At 31.7% G+C, this 19,023-nt stretch overlaps 3 protein-coding genes across 3 annotated transcripts; 1 reads left to right on the top strand and 2 right to left on the bottom strand.

Annotated features, from left to right (window-relative positions):
* Nucleotides 1-7,869: 7,869 nt before the first annotated feature.
* Nucleotides 7,870-10,811, bottom strand: LOC9316661 (GDSL esterase/lipase At2g24560). The gene is made up of 3 exons (XM_002878722.2): nucleotides 8,732-10,811; nucleotides 8,189-8,447; nucleotides 7,870-8,099 (listed from the first exon to the last, which is right to left on the bottom strand). Exons 1-3 carry the CDS (start codon nucleotides 9,356-9,358, stop codon nucleotides 7,906-7,908), a joined length of 1,080 nt encoding a protein of 359 aa, XP_002878768.1. The 5' UTR covers nucleotides 9,359-10,811; the 3' UTR covers nucleotides 7,870-7,905.
* Nucleotides 10,812-12,954: 2,143 nt separating this feature from the next.
* LOC9314835 lies at nucleotides 12,955-14,544 on the top strand. Its single transcript, XM_021029543.1, has 2 exons — nucleotides 12,955-13,685; nucleotides 13,933-14,544. Exons 1-2 carry the CDS (start codon nucleotides 13,369-13,371, stop codon nucleotides 14,333-14,335), a joined length of 720 nt encoding a protein of 239 aa, XP_020885202.1. The 5' UTR covers nucleotides 12,955-13,368; the 3' UTR covers nucleotides 14,336-14,544.
* A 2,479-nt stretch (nucleotides 14,545-17,023) lies between these two features.
* LOC9316660 (F-box protein AFR) lies at nucleotides 17,024-18,251 on the bottom strand. Its single transcript, XM_021029541.1, has one exon. The coding sequence runs from the start codon at nucleotides 18,212-18,214 to the stop codon at nucleotides 17,132-17,134; it is 1,083 nt and encodes a 360-aa protein (XP_020885200.1). The 5' UTR covers nucleotides 18,215-18,251; the 3' UTR covers nucleotides 17,024-17,131.
* Nucleotides 18,252-19,023: the final 772 nt, after the last annotated feature.

Here is a 19,023-nt window from a genome sequence, read left to right as displayed (position 1 = left end):
GCGGTCGGTTGCGGTTGCTAGCGGTTGGTACCAATCATAGAAACCGCTCCACACCGCTTCGAACCGCTCGAAATCGCTGGATTTCAAAAGTTCATTCCCGCAAGCGTTTGCGGTTGCGGGCGGTTGCGGTTGGTGTAAAAAAGGAAATAAACTAAAAAAGGAAAATAAATAAATTAAAATATATATCATCATGTCTGATTTATATTCACGTTAATTCTAAAAATATAATTATTATTTAACTTTAATTTTCTAATATAAATAATTATTTTTGTTTTCAATATAAAAATTTATATGAATAATTATTTATGGTTTTTAATCATTAATCATTTTTGAAAAATTTATACTTTTCATAACTATAGTTTCTGGTGTTTTATAATTTTTTATAATCATATATTAAATTTATTTTGGTAAATTTTGGTTTAACCGCTATCGTACCCGCTGATCAACCAGTCGTAAATCTCCCGCAAACGCACCCGTTTTCAACCGCTAAACCAGTCGGTCAAAACGCTAAAAAACGCTTGAAACCGCAACCGCCCGCTTCCGCAAACTCCCACAACCGCAACCGCAACCACTGCGTTTAAACCAGTCAAGCCCAAAGTCGTCAAAGACAAAACGATTAGACGCGATAGTAGTTAGGCATCGACGTGATCCTCGAATAACAGACCTTCGATGGTGCACTCGACGGGTTTCAGAATCTGCTCCAACACATTTTTCGTGAGCTTTTGACCAATAACTTTATTGAGTTTGTTACTTTCACCACATATAATAGCTTTATTGAGTTGCTAATGCGCCACTACTTGGTAGGTTGAGGTTCCTTCCTTTACACACTTTATTAAAAACAAATTTACGTCAGCTTCTGTTGTAGTTTTTATTTCTCAATTTTTTTTTTGTGTTATAATTTTGTACTTGTTTACTATTGTTTTATAATTGATGGTTAGTTCTCTTTCTTTTTTTTGTCCACATGGTAAGTTCTTTTGTTTGACTATTTTTATGTAAGTTTTTCTCTAATTTTATATTCTAATAATTATTGCTATGTTCCACCTAAAAAATGTAAAGCAATACCAAGTTTAATTCCTAATAAAGATAAATCACGTTTTTTTTTTGTCAAAAATATGAAACCATATCATAGTGTAGGTTTATAATGTATTATTGATAAGTTATTTTTGTATAATTCTGTTAATACGTTATAGTAATTACCAATATATAAAGTTTGCTAATATATTTTTAAAGAAAAACTTATATAAAATATGAGCAAAACAAAAGATAAATTACAAGTAAAACATAGGTAAATTTTCAATTTTCAGTTATATTTTCCGTCATTCAATCCCTTTGCATTTTTATATACTCTTCTGTTATCTTATTGTTTATTATTTCGTTTGAGAGAAAATACACTGGACTTAGGGTAGGTCTAACATAGCATGTACATTCATGAACGCCAAAAGAGAAACTATGGGCCTGTTCGGCAACCAATTGCCAGCGATACCTTTATTTGGGAGTGGAGCATCAAAATCCAGCGACATTTTTTATCTATAAACAACGAAAACAGTCGGAGGTGGAGTCGCTGATTCAGCTGGTGATCAACGGCAACATCTCATCCTTCACCATTTATATCGTCACGTCTTTTTATTTGTCGCTGGTTTTTAAATCTAGCGATCCTAATTAAAAAAAATACAGTGTTTTTTGAGTCGTTAAACACAGTCGCTATGTTTCAGAAACGAACAGAGCCTATGTAACAAACGGACAGAGATACCAAATCATATCCAGAATGTGCCACATTTGTGTTGTTGCTCATTTTGCACACAACGACAACTTCTCTATTTTTTTGCTTATTTGTATTTACTAGATTATGTATCCGCGCGTTGCGCGGGATTTTAGTTTAAATTTTTTATCAATGTGAATTTTTGAAAAATCTAATTTACTCATTTTCATTATCTTTCCATAGTAGTAAATATTTTTTCACACTTTTTACTACAATTTTTCTTGTTATTTTCTATGATTCACTCGTCGACTCCGGACATCTACTCTCTTTTCACCTTATATTGGTTCACATATAATATACTCGACTATGAATTAGTTCTCAAGATAGATCATATATTTTTCAGTTGTATTTTTCAATACTCTTTTTTTTTATAAGTTGCATGATCTTTTTATTAAAGTGAACATTAAAAAATCTCGGAAGATATTTGTCATATAGTTTCTTTGACAATGTTTGGTGCATGTAAAATTGCTTTATAGACTACAAATTTCATACATCGGTAAGGAGAAGCACTGCCCAATATGTGGCGCTGAGGAAGAAACAATCAATCACCTCCTTTTTGAATGCCCACCAGCCCTTCAAACTTGGGCTCTGTCACGATCCCATCATTACCTTCCTGCTTCCCTAGTCAGTCCCTTTTCGCAAATTTGGACTTTTAATTTTGTTCTGGAGAGCAAAAGGGATGATGATTGGAGAGGAAATTAGACATTTTTTCCCATGTCTACTTTGGTATCTATGGAAGGCTCGAAATAGCATCATTTTCGAAAATATTCGAGAATCTCCTCAAAATATGCTAGATCATGCCTTTCAAGAGGCGAAAGATTGGAAGGCGGCAAATACTAAGGAGGAACCCCTCGTTGAATTAGTGAGGATCCCTTTTGATCTTACATTCACAGGAGATGCTCCACCTGAATGCCAAATTGATGCTTCTTGGCATGCCAAGGACACTCTCAGTGGGCACGGGTGGATTGTTATGGATAATGAAACCCCTATCTTACTGGGATTGAAAAGTTCTCGTCGGAGACTATCGCCTCTGCAAGCCGAATTCGAAACCCTTCTTTGGGCGATGGAATGCCTCATCTCAGATTCGAAGACGAGTTTTGGCTTCGCCACTGACTGCTCTGAGCTAATTACCATTTTGAATAACCCTTCTGATTGGCCTACTTTAGCAGTAGAATTACAACATTTTAAGCTTTTGAAGCTTTCTTTCCCCTCTTTCTCTATTAGATTTCTTCCTCGTTGTAACAATGTCCGTGCGGATTGCCTCGCAAAAAAGCAAGAGCACGAGGTTCCCTATTCTCCCATGTAAGCACATCGGCTCTGGATTGGCTCTCTCTAGAAGAAAGTCTCCGCCCAATTACTTAATAAAATGGTGTTTGACGAAAGAAAAAAAAAAGACTACAAATTTCATACATGGACTCATTCATATTCACAAACATCAAATTTCAACATCAAATTTTGCACTTTATTTTGACCGTTTGAAAAATGCAAAAAACAAATTCACATATATAATTTGACGTATATTATGATTTTATAGAGTATTCTTAATGTTGATTTTCGTAACGTAACTTACGAATTCATATAAATTATTCAAATTTTAAAATACATTTTTAATCTTTTATTTTTACTTCTTATTAAAAACTCTTCAATATACCATAACTATTCTATTTTTTTTTTTTTTGATGGAATGTTTAATTGATTGATTAAAAAATAGGGCAAATATGGCAAATACTATTCTAATTTCCAAATAGCATTCACAAATATTATTATTACATAGTTTCGTATTCGATTGGATTTTTTTTTTTTTATTTGTGATGTTTAGGATAGTTTTTGTTTTATTTCAAATCACCTTAAACTTTTTGATCTACGTTAAAATTTCATAAACACTGATTAATATTTAGTTTTTAGTTTTTAGGTATTCATTTGATTTTTTTTTTAAACCCACCACTTTTTTAATGGGAGACTCACAAGAATACCTCCTTTTTAATACCCCTTTTCAAAAATGCCCTCTTTGGCTGTCCATTTTTAAAAATACCCATTTTTATGTACAAAATAACTAAATTACCCTTCTTTTAATAAAAGATATCACAAATATATAAGGAAATATAACAAAATTAGGTCCACAAAATACAAAATATTTTTTGGCGGGAAAAGTGATCCCGCAATTTTTCCCGCCAAAACACTTGTAAAACCTTTAAAATACCTTGTAAAATTTTTTCCCGCCAAAAATGATTCCGCAATTTTTTTGGCGGGAAAAATTTACTAAGTATTTTAAAAGTTTTTTACAGGATATTTATAAGGTTTTACAATGTATTTTAAAAAGTTTTACAACGTATTTATAAGGTATTTATAAGTATTATAAGATTTTACAAGCTATTTTATAAGCTTTTACAAGTTATAAGGTTTTACAAGTTATAAATACCTTATAAACCTTATAAGTACCTTGTAAAACTTTTACCTTGTAAATTTTTCCCGCCAAAAATTTTCCCGCCAAAAAAAATTAGCCAAAAAAATTGCGGAATCACTTTTCCTGCAAAAAAAAATTTTTGGCGGGAAAATTTTACAAGGTATTTTAATGGTTTTTACAAGTGTTTTGGCGGGAAAATTGCGGAATCACTTTTCCCGCCAAAAAATATTTTATATTTTGTGGACCTAATTTTGTTTCAAATAAGGGTAAAATGGTCATTAAAAATTAAAAGAGGGCAAACTTAAAAATGGACTCTCAAAGGGGACATTTTTGAAAAGAAGTATTGAAAAATGAGCATTTTTAACAATTTCTCTTTTTTAATTTAGAAAAGACTTATAATATAGAAAGTTTTATTAATGTAATTATATTATAATTATAAATAATATAATTTTGTTCTACTTTCTGTCTCTGTTTCTTTGGATGGACGACACTTTCTTCCACCGGTATCTCTTCCGATCTATGGTTTTCCTTCGGATGGTGACTTTATCCGTGTTCGTGCTTACACCGGCGACAAACATTCACCACTTTCATGTCAAGTGGATATCAGATCCGAAGGCAGAAGCGAACCCGTCTCATGGGACGGTAATACCTCTGGTCGATGAAAAAGGAACCGTTTTGTGGGAGTCTCAAGTCTATATACCATGTCTCATCCGGTCCTCCGTGGTGAAGGTCTTTTCCGGCGAAGTCGCCGAGGCATATCCGGTATGTATTACCGAGTTTTTATCGAAACTAACATATTTTGTTAGTTTTATGGTAGTCTCCGAAGACCACTGTTTCGTGGCTTTTCGATGGTTGATACAAATCTCTTTGGATTTGTTAATGAGTCAACGACCACCACGAAAACCGCCATGGAATCAACCCACAACGGAGGATGGAGATGCGATTATGATGCGAATCAGAAGATCAGATCAACAACAAGTATGGGTTTACGCTACAATCACAAAACTTCATATCTCTTTCTTCAGGAGAGTTCCCAAATCTAGGGTCTTGCGATGTAACGGATGGATCGCAGACTTTGACTTTCGAAAGCGTAAAAGATGGTGCATCGATAAAAAGAAGATGTTTCCCAAACTAGAGAGTCACACAAGATTGACGGATACGACGAAAACAACTAAGCATATCATTCGGATTGCGGCGCTTGAACTTTTTTGCTTTTTCGTTACAAATCTATTTGATTGTGTTTATATCCTTATGTTTTAACAATGTAATCTTTGGTTCACATTAATAAAGTTATGATTTGATGTTAAAAAAAAAAAAAATAATATGTACTCGACTTTTTTTTTAATCAGTATCATGAATTGATACTTTAACATTAAAAAATTTTTAACTATTTTTTTAATTTTAAATGTGTATTTTTCAGAAATGGATTACTTTTTACCTCTAAATTTAATATAGTAATTGTAACTCTTATAAATGATTGTTTTATCACTAAAATATAGAAAAAAATATATGATAAGTTCTTTTTTCATATCTCTTGTCATTTAGGAATCTTTACTCATTATATGTTAAGATACAATTATCTAATTTTATATTTATTCAATCTCTATTCAAAATTTTTATATTTTGTGTTATAAATTTATTTTTTTCGTTTTCTAATATTTAATTTTTTCTCTTTTAATTTTATTAATGAAATATAATAATATAAATTACAAAATGTGTGAATTAATTGTAGTTTTAATATTTTTTGTTTTAATAAATAAAATATGTGGAGTCCACACAAAATCAAGATAGGATGACTTGGATGATGATGTGGACACCCTAGATGGAGAGATAACTCTCCCATTATATATATAGATTTTCTATTTTTGTTATTTTGCACCTTATATGTAAACTATAAACATTTCAAAAAAAATTTACACATTGTCCACAACAAATTAGTGTATTTATTTCTAATAAACCAAATAGTGTATTTTACATTTGATACCAAATATAAAATGAATATCAATTAAAAATTTGTTTTGACAAAATTTTTCTTTAATACTTTTTATGATTTTGTTGTTGGGAAAAGATTATATTTCTTTAATTTAATACAGCTTTCAAATTGAAAAAAAAAATGATTACATTGTCTTCTAAATAAATATTTTTCACAGTAAATTAATATTATTTCGCTGAAATTCGTTGGAACCTAAGACTTAAATGAGTATACACATTGATTACAGGGTAATATTAATGAATAGCCAAATAAAACACTGAAATTAAGAAAATAGCAGAGAGAAAGATTTTTGTTGCAAAATAGCCATGAACCCACGTTGTCAGAACAAGTGAAATAACAAAACCATATTTTGTTTGTTGCGAGATCAACAATAGGCGAGACAGTTTCGTGAGATTTTTCAAAATAGCATGTAACATATAAATTTTACATGTTATATTTAACTAAACGATATAATACTTTAAAAAATGTAGTGATTTTTAAGAAAAAACATTGTTATAGAAAAATTTAACGTTAATGGAATCTTTAATTTCATAAGGAAATCACGTGATCTTAATAAAAATCGTGTATTACTAAAAAAAATCATATTTTTTTAAAAGAAAGCACATATGATCTTACTAAAAAAAACGTGTATTGTTACAAAATAACATGATAAAGAGAGATATTAAACTGAATAGAATATTTTTCTAAGAAATATCATGTGTTCTTTATAAATAACGTGTAATGCAATTTGTTTTTTTGATGATGTGAACACCTTAAAACTAGAGAAAATATTTTCATGATACATATGATTATTTGAGAAGTCTATTAGTATTTACATCTTTCTACTAGGAAACTGAAATTCTCACGTTTTATAGAACTAGAGGACAACATTTAAACCTTTAACCCAAAAAAAAAAAACAAGAAGACAAATTTTCGAAAACCCAATTAGACATGGAATTGGATTCGGTGTGTATATCTTATTATATAAAGTATGGTTTTCAAAGTTAATAACTCATAGGATCACGACATGTGACAATTATTTCAATAAGATTTTGACAAGTGTAAAAAATTACAACTAATTAGATTTTGACATTATGTTAACATAAATATTAAAAATTTCAAATGTAAAATATATACTTAGATTTAAAAAAGGGTAAAGAAATTTTTTTTAATTATCAAATTAAAACTAAGAAAAGGTAAATTTTGGATTTCCAATTTTCTTTGTGAATTATATTTTAATTTTCTAATAATTTTGTTTTGTTAATTTCTAAATTATTTTTAATTCTAACTAAGATATAGATTTGATGTAAAAAAAAAGAAGATATAAATTTGATATTATGTATAAATTGTGTTTGATATAATTTTTTAGCTCTAATTCATTAAGTGCATAAATATTAAATTATGGTTTATTATGATGGTATAGATAGTTAAATTGTATTGGAAAATGGAATATGTGAGGCTCAAATCCGATTTAAAAAAATTACCATATATAAGATCAAAAAATTATATAGGTTATTACTTAGATTTCATATATTATCGATAAAAATTATATTTATTTTATTTTCTAACCCGCGTATTTACGCAAGCCTTATCTAGTATGTGTATAATTTGACGACATAATAAATTATCTGAGCACAAATATATTACTTTTTTTTTTTTTTTTTGCGAGAGGTTTTATATATTTATTTTATTTTAACTTAATTAACTGATATTTTCTTTCGTTTTGTCAACAAGTGAAAGTGAACTGATTTAGGCCAATATAATTATGACTTAGGCCTCAAGCCACAAACGGATCTGAGTATCTAGAAAATTGCCCATATAGTTATAGGTAGCTTCCGATGGATGAATCGAGTCAAAGAACAAAAACTCGGAGTGATTCCTACACGTTGGAGAAAAAGCATTACACATGAAGCTTGTCTCCAAATGCCCTGTTCCACAACATCCTCTCTTCGTCTCTTTAAACCCTGTTTTAGTTGAAGGAACATAAATAATCATTGGTCAATATTTATCGCATAGGATGACTTGCAAAACAAGAAAAATATTGTATCTATACCGTATTTGCTTGGGTTTTGCATCATGTCCATCATCGGGTCATAGACATTGGAGTAAAGGATCTTGCTTCCTGTAAGAGATGCTTCGATCTGAGGTAATAGTTTCTGAAGTTTCTGATTGTACAAGACAGAGTCTCGGTTCTCTTGTTCCAAGCAGAACCTTAGAGCGTTGCGGAATTTAGCAGTCATTTGAATCGGTAAACAACCCATTGGCGGTAAACCTCCTACCATAATTTTCCGGCAACCTAAACTGTAAAGCTCCTGCACACACACTAGAAAGATTAGCAAGACGAGTGGGAACCCTAAACCCTATACACTAAGCCCTAAAAACTTCATCGCTAATTTGTGTCGAATAATGCATTATAGAGTATTTTAACTAAGTTATTAACATGTAATTTTTCATATTTTCATTGCAAACTTGTTGCTATTCCATCAAAAAACACTGCTATAGTTTAGTAATAAATTTCAAAATCACTAAATAAAATCCATCAGAAAAAAAGGTTTTGTTGTAGAGGTATAATTTGAGCAAATGTTAAAGACATTACCCGCACGAGATTGTCAAGCCTTTTAAGCACAAAGTCTTGGTAACCAGATATGTGAGGAAACTCAAGACGCCTTGAAGGAAAATCATAATAATTCAAGATGAAGTCGTTAGGTCCTGCACTTATAACCACCAAAGCATTGTTTATGATCTCCATAGCTTTTTTGTCTCCTACGATACTTTTAAGACGGGCAATATAACTCTTGAACATCTTTGGTTGGTCCGAGACACCGATTGCTTGAGTCGAGAGACTGGTACGGTCATCGTAACCCGCACCGGCTGATGCAAAACAGACCCCGGTTACAATTTCTTGGTCAGAGAGATTTGGTTGTAAGAAGGGAGGAACAAGCTGTTTGATGTTGAGTTTTGTTGCGATTATGTCGGAGAAGATTTTCCCATTTGTAAATCTTCCACTAGCTTTGTGGTTTGGGAGATCAATTCCATAAGGAAGATGTTTAGCTTTGAAGATTGTTTGTGAGTGGTAGTTGTTGTTGCCTGTGTCGACTGTTGAGTCGCCAAAGATTAGAATCGCTGGGAATAGCGGTTGCGTTGTAGCGTTTGCGGCTGCGTTGCAGGACGAGAGTAGTGTTGCTATGAAGAGAGTGAAGGTTATGGTCTTAGAAGTCGACATTGTTTTGAAATTTATTGTGTCTAGTGTTTTGATTAATTTGAAATGTGTTTGGTGATGAGTTAATAAGGAATTTGATGGTGTTTTTCTTTTTCTTTTATTGGACCTTGCTGGATTCCATGATTAATTGTGTGAGTTTGTCTTTTTTTTTTACAAAAGTCATGAACTTTATAGTCTAAATAAAGATATTTATCGACTGAATAAACAATATAGTCAAAAGAAAATGTTTAGCGGTTTAACAATTGATAAGATAAAAAACAAAATCACATAAGCAAACAAACTTAACTTGACTCTAAACTCTAATTATGATTTGTGAAGGCTGGTTTTAAAAGAGGACATAAGTTAATACTTAGAGCAAAGTGTTATTTTTTTGCTAACCATTTTTAGTGTATAGTTTTCTTTAGATAAATCCAATATAGATGCTAGAAAAGACCAAATACTTGGGAAGTGAAACTTATCATATTGGGATGCGTCTGATACAAAAACTTGGCTCCAGAAGTAGCTGAAAAATGGAGAGCAGGTTTCACATTTGATTTGAGTAAAGAGGTATTTGATGGTAAGCGTGTTTCCCTTTTGTCTGATTGTCGGAGAGTAAAATAATTGATATCACTCACGGGTCTGTCTAGTTCTCGTATTTTTGGCATCACTCTCTGAACCCCATATGAGTCTTCTTCTTCAACTTCTCCATTAATAAATTATCGTTGCCGACACCAAATGTCGGCCTGAGTATAAGTGGGAGAAGGTTGGGCTTGGGCCTCCAGATGTATTTCTAAATACATGCAAAATGTTGTCCATTAGATTAATTGGTTGGGTTTAACTATTTTTAGGGGTGTTAAATGAACGGGTTGGGTTCGAGATTTCTTATGGGAGAATATAACCTATCTATTTATTTGATGGGTTGAAACTTTTATAGACCTAGACTCAAAAATTTTAAACTTATTGGCTAAATAGGTTATATGAGTGTTGGAAGTAATTTTGTGTCTACCAATCTGATTATATAAATGCAGACAAACGATTTTGGTGGAATCTCCAATTTTTTTTGAGAAAATAACTCTCTAGTCGTACTTTGTAAACTTGTTATTCTGCCTAACAGCAAACTCCACAACACTCAATTGTTTTGTAGATAAAGGTATCTCAAAATACAATCGATAGCACACCACTACTTACTTCGCTGTCACCGACCAGAAACTTAATGAATAGTTTCATTTTATCCTGAGATAACATTGATGGAAGACTCAAGACGGATTGTTCAGACGGATTAATTCAACCAAGAAAACAAAAAAGAATCCAAACACAATCTATTTCCTTCTAAATTTTCATTTACATTCCTCGAAAAGTATTAAAAAAGAGAAGAAGTTAAGAACACAATTATGCACAATCCACATTATTACATTTTTGTGCAATTCCAATGTTTTAAGAACGAAACTTTTGATTTTTTTTTTGATTTTTTTAAATGTTAAAGGACTTTTGAATTTTTTTGGTTATATACAGAAGGAAAAATGGGTAGAAAAACCTTCGCTTCTTCTTAAACATATAAAAAACCCGCAATTTTTTTTGTGGGTTTTTAAACTCTTACCTTTTCATAAATGGTAAAATAAACTATATTACTAATAAACTCAGCTTTAATTTAAACAAATTGTTATATTAAAACGGCAACAAACAAAAATTATTTATTTTATGATTTATTTTTTTAAAATTCGACTTTGCGATTCTTTTTCTTCTAAAATTACGGTTTTTGCAATATAAAAATTTATTCACCATTTAGTTGAGATTAAGCAAATTACCTTTTGTTACTATTAGAAGTTATGTCATATATATAGACTTTGAATGGTAACCCATTATCAAAGCGGTACATGGTCTACAGTTTTGACAGTTACCAATCACAAAAGCTTCATCAAAAGCGTTACTAACAGTTTTATTCTCAGCTTTTTTGTACAACTATTTCTTACAGTTTTGCACTATTCAGGTAAAGCTTACAGCTCCAGCTAACATCTAAAAAACTTGTACAGCTTTTGGTTACCAATCAGACCCATAAACTATAAAATCTTACTTTTGAAGCTAACATTTAATTTTGAAAGTTTGAAAACCCACAAAAAAAAGTTGAAGATTTTTTATATGTTTTTAGAAAATGTAAAAAATTTTAACCTACTTTTCCTATACAGAACTAACATATTCAATTAAAAAAAAGTCCGGTAATCATTCATCAAGTCACTAGCAAACAACAAAACAGCTAGTTCACATATTCGATATATACAAGTCAAACTACCAATTCTTTTTCAATATCGTCTAGATCTAAAGTCTAACAACGTAATTATAAACAAGAGGAAATACATTATTAACATTAAGAGCTAAACAGATTTTGGTAATTAATTTAATGAATGGAAGACAAAAATAATATATTAAAAAATGTTTCATAGTCCACCATTGAATTTTTTAAATAAATTGCCAGAGGTAAAGCAAGACAGAAAGATACCCTTTAGGCACAATTAACAGACTTAACTTAGCCACATTTCATTTGCCCAAAAAAAAAAAAAAAAAAAAAAAAAAAAAAAAAAAACTTAGCCACATTTCATAAACAAGATTATCACTTAAAGAGATAAGGTTAGATTTATCTAATTGGTCTAATGATATCCTTCATATATCATATGATCTATATTAACTCATGAATGAAACAAAACCTAATTGCTTTGAATTGTATAAAAATCAACATTTAAAATCTTACGATTGGATCATACAATAATTTGATCTCATCTGCTCATAAGATGTTGTAAAAATAGATTTTTTTGGGTTGCTAATTAATTTTTTATGACTCAGCAAAGTAATGCTACTCCCTCCGTATTTGAATAAATGTCGTTCTAGCATTTTTTCTGTGTTTTTAATTAGTTGTCATTTTAACAACTTTTGCATAAAATTTCCTAAATTACCCCCAATTAATTGATCATAATTAATCAGTCTAAATTACCAAAACTACATATACCAAAAATATAATTGTAAATAATCGTTTCTCATAAGGTTAGTTTTGTAATTCTGTGCCCTTTCTTAATTCACCCAAAAACAGTTGAAACGACATTTTTTCAAATACAGAGGGAGTAATTAATAATATAAAATAAACCAATATCCGCATTTTGAACCAGTCAAAGTTCTTGCTTCCGCACTAATCCAGCATTAGCGAATTTTCAATAATATAGATTTTTGTATCATTAACGATATTGGTTTTAATTGTACTAAAAGTAAACGAGATAAGGTTTAATTTGTCCACTTGTACTAAACTAATCATTCAGATAGTACTAAATATACTTTTTAAATATAGTAGTTTTCCATATAATACATAAAGTAATCAATACACGAATATTTTTGTATATCTTTTGACTTATTAACATAAAATCAGCATCTTAATTTTCCAAACCGAATAATATCCATCCAATTACATTGATATAACTATTCAAGATATTTTTTCCTTTTATCACAAATCTGAAAACATTTAAAGAAACAAAATCAAGAAACATATAAATGTTTTACCAAAAAAAAAAAAAAGAAACATATAAATGGATAAGGTCGAGATATGGAATGATAGTGACCACCGAACTTTCGGTACAACGACATGCATCGGATTAAACGGAGACAGTAACCCGAAACGTCCAAAATCAAACCAATTAAAATTCGCCACGTCAGCAAGACCGTGTCAATGCCGTCAAAGTCGCCGTTAGCGTGCCTAGGACTATTCTATATTTAGAAACATGTGTGTTGGCGATTCATAAATACGTATAAATATTCGTATTAAATACGTAATCGTATAATTATACGATATTGTCGTTATAAATATAAATGAGAATTTATTCCATTTTTCTCGTTCAGTGTTGATTTGCATTTTTCCTTTATTTCTCTCTTCGTATACTCCTTAACGTGCGCCGGTTAAAGCTCTTAACCTACGCACATCGCCGGCGAATTTATGATTATCTAAGTCCGTCGGTGATATTCAAAGACTGAGAAGGGATCGTAGTCGGAAAGACTTTATGGAGGTTATGGTTGGATCGTCTTATGGAATCGGTATGGCGGCGTACGTTAGAGATCGCGGCGGCGTTTCGGCGCAGGATAAGGCTGTTCAAACGGCTTTGTTCTTGGCGGATGAATCGGGACGCGGTGGATCGCAGATCGGGATCGGATTACGGATGAGTAATAATAGTAAGTCGCCGGAGGAATCGTCGGATAGTTCGTCGTCGATCGGAGAGAGCAGTGAAAACGAGGAGGAGGAAGAAGACGACGCCGTTTCGTGCCAAAGAGGAACACTTGATTCGTTTAGTTCTTCTCTTGAAGACTCTCTCCCGATTAAGTAAGTTTGGTTTCATATGACTCACCAAAGTTTCTATAATTGTCTTTTCACTATGTTCTTCATCTGTAGAAGAAATTGATCTTTAATCTTTTCTTGGCAAGATTCATCTGTTGTTATAGTTGATTTAAGACTTTGAATCTTAGTGATTTGGTTAAATCTTGAAACCCTCAAGTTAGTTCTTGGTTATGTTTGGTCTGAATGCTGATGATGCTGATATGTTTGTTTGTTTTGTTTGGTTATTTTTCAGGAGAGGATTATCGAACCATTATGTCGGGAAATCGAAATCGTTTGGGAATTTAATGGAAGCTGCGAGTACCGCAAAGGATTTGGAGAAAGTTGAGAATCCATTTAACAAGAGAAGGAGATTGGTTATTGCTAATAAGCTAAGGAGAAGAGGAAGATCTATGTCAGCTTCGAGTTTCTACTCGTGGCAAAACCCTAATTCAATGCCTTTACTTGCACTCCAAGAACCTAATGAAGAGGATCATCATAATGATGACTATGAGGATGATGATGGTGGTGATGACCATAGGAAGATTATGATGATGATGAAGAATAAAAGAGATTTGATGGCTCAGACTCGAAGCTGTTTCTGTCTAAGTAGTTTGCAAGAGGAAGATGATGGTGATGGTGATGATGAAGATGAATGATCAATCAAGTAACATTGTTTCTTTTAATACTTGTTTTAAATTTGTTCTTCTCTTGTGAATTTGTTTTTTTTAAGGGAGAGTTAGAGGAAGTTTCAGTGATAACAACAAGTGGTGGAAGATTTGATTTGTTAGGAATAATTATTATTAATCTATTCATTAGTAGTAGCAGTCTTAAGACTTTTCCTAATCCCAAAAGACAATTCTTCTTCTTTTTTGGTGTGGATAATATTTAGTCTTAACTTTTAAATATTAATATACAATTATGAACTGTCTAAGAGGATATGTTAGGTTGTCAAGAAAAAGATTAGGTCCTCTCAAATTAAATTTTGTTATACGCAAGGAGTGATGTTGTGCCAACTATTTAAACCTATATTTTACCCTTTTTTATTATTATTATTATCGAAACTACAGTCCAATTACATCTGGTTGGTTGCCGACAAAAAGGAAAGGTAATTGGTTGGTTAGATTTAGGCATTTAGCCAGTGAAAAGATTTTACAAATTCAAAACAAAAAAGATTGCTGTTTTGGAAGAAAATAAAGCGAAACCAAAGATATATTTGTAGGATAAGGTTCATGAATAACGATCACTCTAATAGATTAATTTTACAAACGTAGAAATGAAAAACGTATTAGAAAAGTCCCAATAGCAATTTCAAATACCCTTTCAGAGGGTTTATTACACAAATGCAGATGTGTATAGTACGCAAATGATATATGAGATGTAATCTAGGCTAACCGAATGTTGTTAAAAATAAAAATAAAGAATTTCAAAAAATATAGTATGCATGCTATATTGGTCTTTTAAGATTACAAAATTATCTCATATTATTACATTTACTAGTTTTAATTATGTATGAAATATTTATAGTATTTAAATTCTGGTAAAAAAATATATTTTAAAATATATATATATATATATATATATATATTTAATTGTTGAATTTTGAAGAGAACATTACTATTAATAATCAATTTAATATATAAAATAAGTATATTAATAATTTAATATAGAAATATTTTTCATAATGAAAAATATTCAATTATATATAATAAAATTAATGGATTATGTTAAAGTTGCAATTATATTAACATGTATTGACTAATTTTTAATAAATTGTTGATCATGTAATTATTTATATAAACACTATTTGACCTTTTTATTGTATCACTTTCAAAGCAAACACCCATAAGGTAAAGTAAAAACCCATATATTTTCCTCAAAGTCAGGTTAATATGTAGGGGCAGTTTTCAATTGCCTTATGTTCTTGTCATCTTGATGTCGATCACAGTTGTAGCTTGGCTCTCTTTACCACAGATTCACAGAGTGTCAAAAACATTCTATAGCCATGATCAAAGAGTACTATATAATAAAAATAATAATAACAACAACAAAAAACGACGTTATTAACAAGGTTGAACAACAATAAGAGTGAGTAAGAGAAATTAAGATATTGTTGGACAAAGAGCAGCGAGTAAAAGAAGTTGTGATATTGGTTGACAAGTATTTTCAAAACTTGTTTAAAAGCACTATATGGCTCTAAGATAAGATTTGGAAAAATAATTGTGTAAAGCTGAAGAATTGGTTAGTCAGCTAAATTGTTTGCACACAACAATTTTTGATAGGGATCAGAAATAATGTTCTGAACCATTAAAGATGAAATAAAAGAAATGTCGAAGAGAATGCTCGATTAACCACACAAAATCATACTCCAAGTAGATAAATTAATAAAGTAAACATTAAATACACTTGTACAAAAAATTCCCCATCAATTTTATAAAGTATTTATCACATTTTCCCTACCAAAAAAAAAGTATTTATCACATTTTTAGTCCAATTGTCATTATAAGCGTCCACCGATATTGGTTTTAAATTTCTAATAATTTTACTTCCATCAAAACCATTTTTTTTGTTTCTTTCCACCTGTTAAGTAATCATTTTTTACCAACCAACGTTTGTTAATATGTTTTCACTAATTTTGAAGTCATAGTTGATAATGCTAGTTTGTGATCCAATCCACCATTTGAAAGTAATCCCATATAAAGACATCTTATAATTAATAAATTGATGAGATTAATGAACACAAAAGTGTTTAGAAAGAATTATAATAGACTCTCATAAGATTAATGTTCTAAAAAACATCGATATATACAAAAATCAATATTAAATTTAATTTCCTAAATTAAAATAAAGATAAATGTAAATTATATTTTAGAAATAAATGTAAATATTCATAAACTAAGATACGATAATCTTCTACATTTTTCTTGTTCTTCATGATTTCCCTTATTCTTGAGCTTCTCAGACCGTCAATCTCGGTCGATCTCCGGTTCTACCAATAATAATTTCTTGATTTTGATGCCCCAATTACTGATTTTCTTCTTCTTATAATTTCCTTTTTTTTTGCGTCACAATTACTGATCATAAAATTAAATAGAGTAAAAGCTGAATTCAAGCATAATATTTCCTCTTTTTCATTATTTTTGATAAATTCATTAGTATCATCCATCACAAAGTAGATCTGATAAAAAAAACTTTATGCATAATTTTTTCTATACGTTTTCGCGCAATCGTACTACCAGATATACAAATATTAGAAAACCCTATTAACTTTGGTCAATTTTTCGACCAATGATTTTGTTACCAATAAAATAGATTAAATTTCATATAGTATTACTAAATTAATGTTCTGTAAATAAAAGGTTTCAACAATAAGATTAAGAACTAACAACAATCTATTTTTGAAACAAAAAATATTAACACACTATTTTGTGGAAAAAAAGAAAGAAAAATACATATTAGACGTATAAGACGTGGCAACTAGCAGGTGAAAATTGAGTAGAACTTTTAGGAGACGAAACCATCCTCCACTGAACACTAAATTCCCCATTTTGTCCCTCACTCACTCTCCCTGCCGCTACATTAAGCCCACCGGCCACCACAAACACACGATCATCCTCCCCGGTCACGGCGAAAGGACGCCGCATCTTATCCGCAGGAAGCTTCTCACCACTCACATACCTCCACGTGTCATCATCTGAACAATACACCTTCATCGGAAAATCACCATGCTCCGATATCACAAACAACCTGTCGCGGATCACGACGCTCACACCCGTCCACCCTTCTTTCATCCCACTGCTCATCTCTCGCCACGTGTCTTCATCTGAGTCATACACTTGTCCCATAGGTGGAAACATGAACGGCCACGCCCATCCTTCCGTTACACACATCTTTTTCCCGATCACGGCTGAGTCATACTTCGCCAACACCATCGGCACTTTCTTCACAGCCGTCCACGTGTCATTATCTGGATCGTACGATTCAACTTCCGTCGTCGCTTCTCCGTTTCCGCCCACACTCCCACCAACGGCCATGATTTTGCCGTTAACATTCCCGGCGTTGAAGTACGTTCTCGGACTCATCATCGGAGAAATACACGACCAACGATTCGTTAAAGCGGTGTAAACAACGGCGGAGCGGTTTAAGTCTCCGCCGCCGAGGACAAAAAGCTTTCCCTGACGTGGACTCGACGCGCATGAGAGTGCGTGAGGAGACGAGATTTGGTTGAAAGACTTTGGCATGGGAGGTAAGACAAACCAACGGCCAGATGTGAGGTCGAGGGATTGCCATTGCATCTTAGCCGTTGATTTGTTGAAAGCGAAGACAAATAGGTAAGGAGAAGAGATAGAAAGAGATTGCTTGGAGAAGAGGAATCTAGGGTTTGTGATGGTTTTGTTCCATGAAGATGAAACAGAGCGAAAGAGAGCATGGTAAGGGTAAGGAAGACGAAGAAGACAAAGCTCAGCGATATCATTTGGTAAACCTGGGATCAATGGCTGAGTTTTTGTTCTTGTTTCGTCAACTTCTTGTTCTGCCATTGTTGTTGATAGACAGATTCAAGAAAGATGAAATGGTTTAGATTATGGTGATTGCGGAATTATAGGTTGAAGAAACATATATCAAGATTTTTTTCTTTTGGTATGAATGTTTAAGTATATATCAAGAATTGGAAAAAAGAAAGTAAATCCATGAATGTAGTTGGAATGATTGATAAAAGGTCACATTCGCATAATTACGACATGGGACGGTGGATGGTTGAGAGTCTCGAGAAACTAATGGTTACACATGAGTCCACGTTTGTGGTTATATGGATGCAAGAGACAATTTTCAAGATAGTTATAAATAATTGCAGTTACTGTTTACAGAGACAATTTTGTTAGGAACACGACATTGTTTAAACATGTCATGTTCTGGTCTCCTCCTTGTGAACCTCTTTGGTTTCGTTCTTTTTTTTTTTTTCAATTTGGTTGGGAATTTGAGTGTCATGGAGGGTTTTTCGTCTTACCGGAGTTTGCTTGTATATGCAATTTAATATTAGTAGTTGAAGATGTTTGTGGTTACGATGTTGTGACTTAATACTAGTCTAAAAAGACAAGCAAGCTACTAGATTGAAACATCAACCAATCTCTCAATATTCTTCTCTCTTTGGAGTTGTTCCCTGATTCAACACAATTTCGGATCTTGGATTCCTTAAGACGTTACAATTTGGGGTCTCGATATCGTATTTGATCATTTGAATGCTACTGCAGGTTTTGCCAGAGCTCTCAATAGGATCAAACAAGATATCGAGCTGAAATGTAAGATATATGTTATGGGTTTAGGATTATTATGAATGCTTTGATATTTT

This window comes from Arabidopsis lyrata (assembly GCF_000004255.2).
Source record: "Arabidopsis lyrata subsp. lyrata unplaced genomic scaffold ARALYscaffold_4, whole genome shotgun sequence".
Taxonomy (NCBI): domain Eukaryota; kingdom Viridiplantae; phylum Streptophyta; class Magnoliopsida; order Brassicales; family Brassicaceae; genus Arabidopsis; species Arabidopsis lyrata.
The sequence above is the reverse complement of the archived record's forward strand: the minus strand, read 5'-3'. Positions and strand labels throughout refer to the sequence as shown.

Excerpts from the sequence above, each read along its gene's own strand:
- LOC9316661 (XM_002878722.2), bottom strand. The coding sequence starts at position 9,358 with ATGTCGACTTCTAAGACCATAACCTTCACTCTCTTCATAGCAACACTA. Across the intron at positions 8,448-8,731 it reads GGCTTGACAATCTCGTGCGG|GAGCTTTACAGTTTAGGTTG; the intron begins GTAATGTCTTTA and ends GTGTGTGTGCAG. Across the intron at positions 8,100-8,188 it reads GCAAAACCCAAGCAAATACG|GGTTTAAAGAGACGAAGAGA; the intron begins GTATAGATACAA and ends CAACTAAAACAG.
- LOC9314835 (XM_021029543.1), top strand. The coding sequence starts at position 13,369 with ATGGAGGTTATGGTTGGATCGTCTTATGGAATCGGTATGGCGGCGTAC. Across the intron at positions 13,686-13,932 it reads GAAGACTCTCTCCCGATTAA|GAGAGGATTATCGAACCATT; the intron begins GTAAGTTTGGTT and ends GTTATTTTTCAG.
- LOC9316660 (XM_021029541.1), bottom strand. The coding sequence starts at position 18,214 with ATGGCAGAACAAGAAGTTGACGAAACAAGAACAAAAACTCAGCCATTG.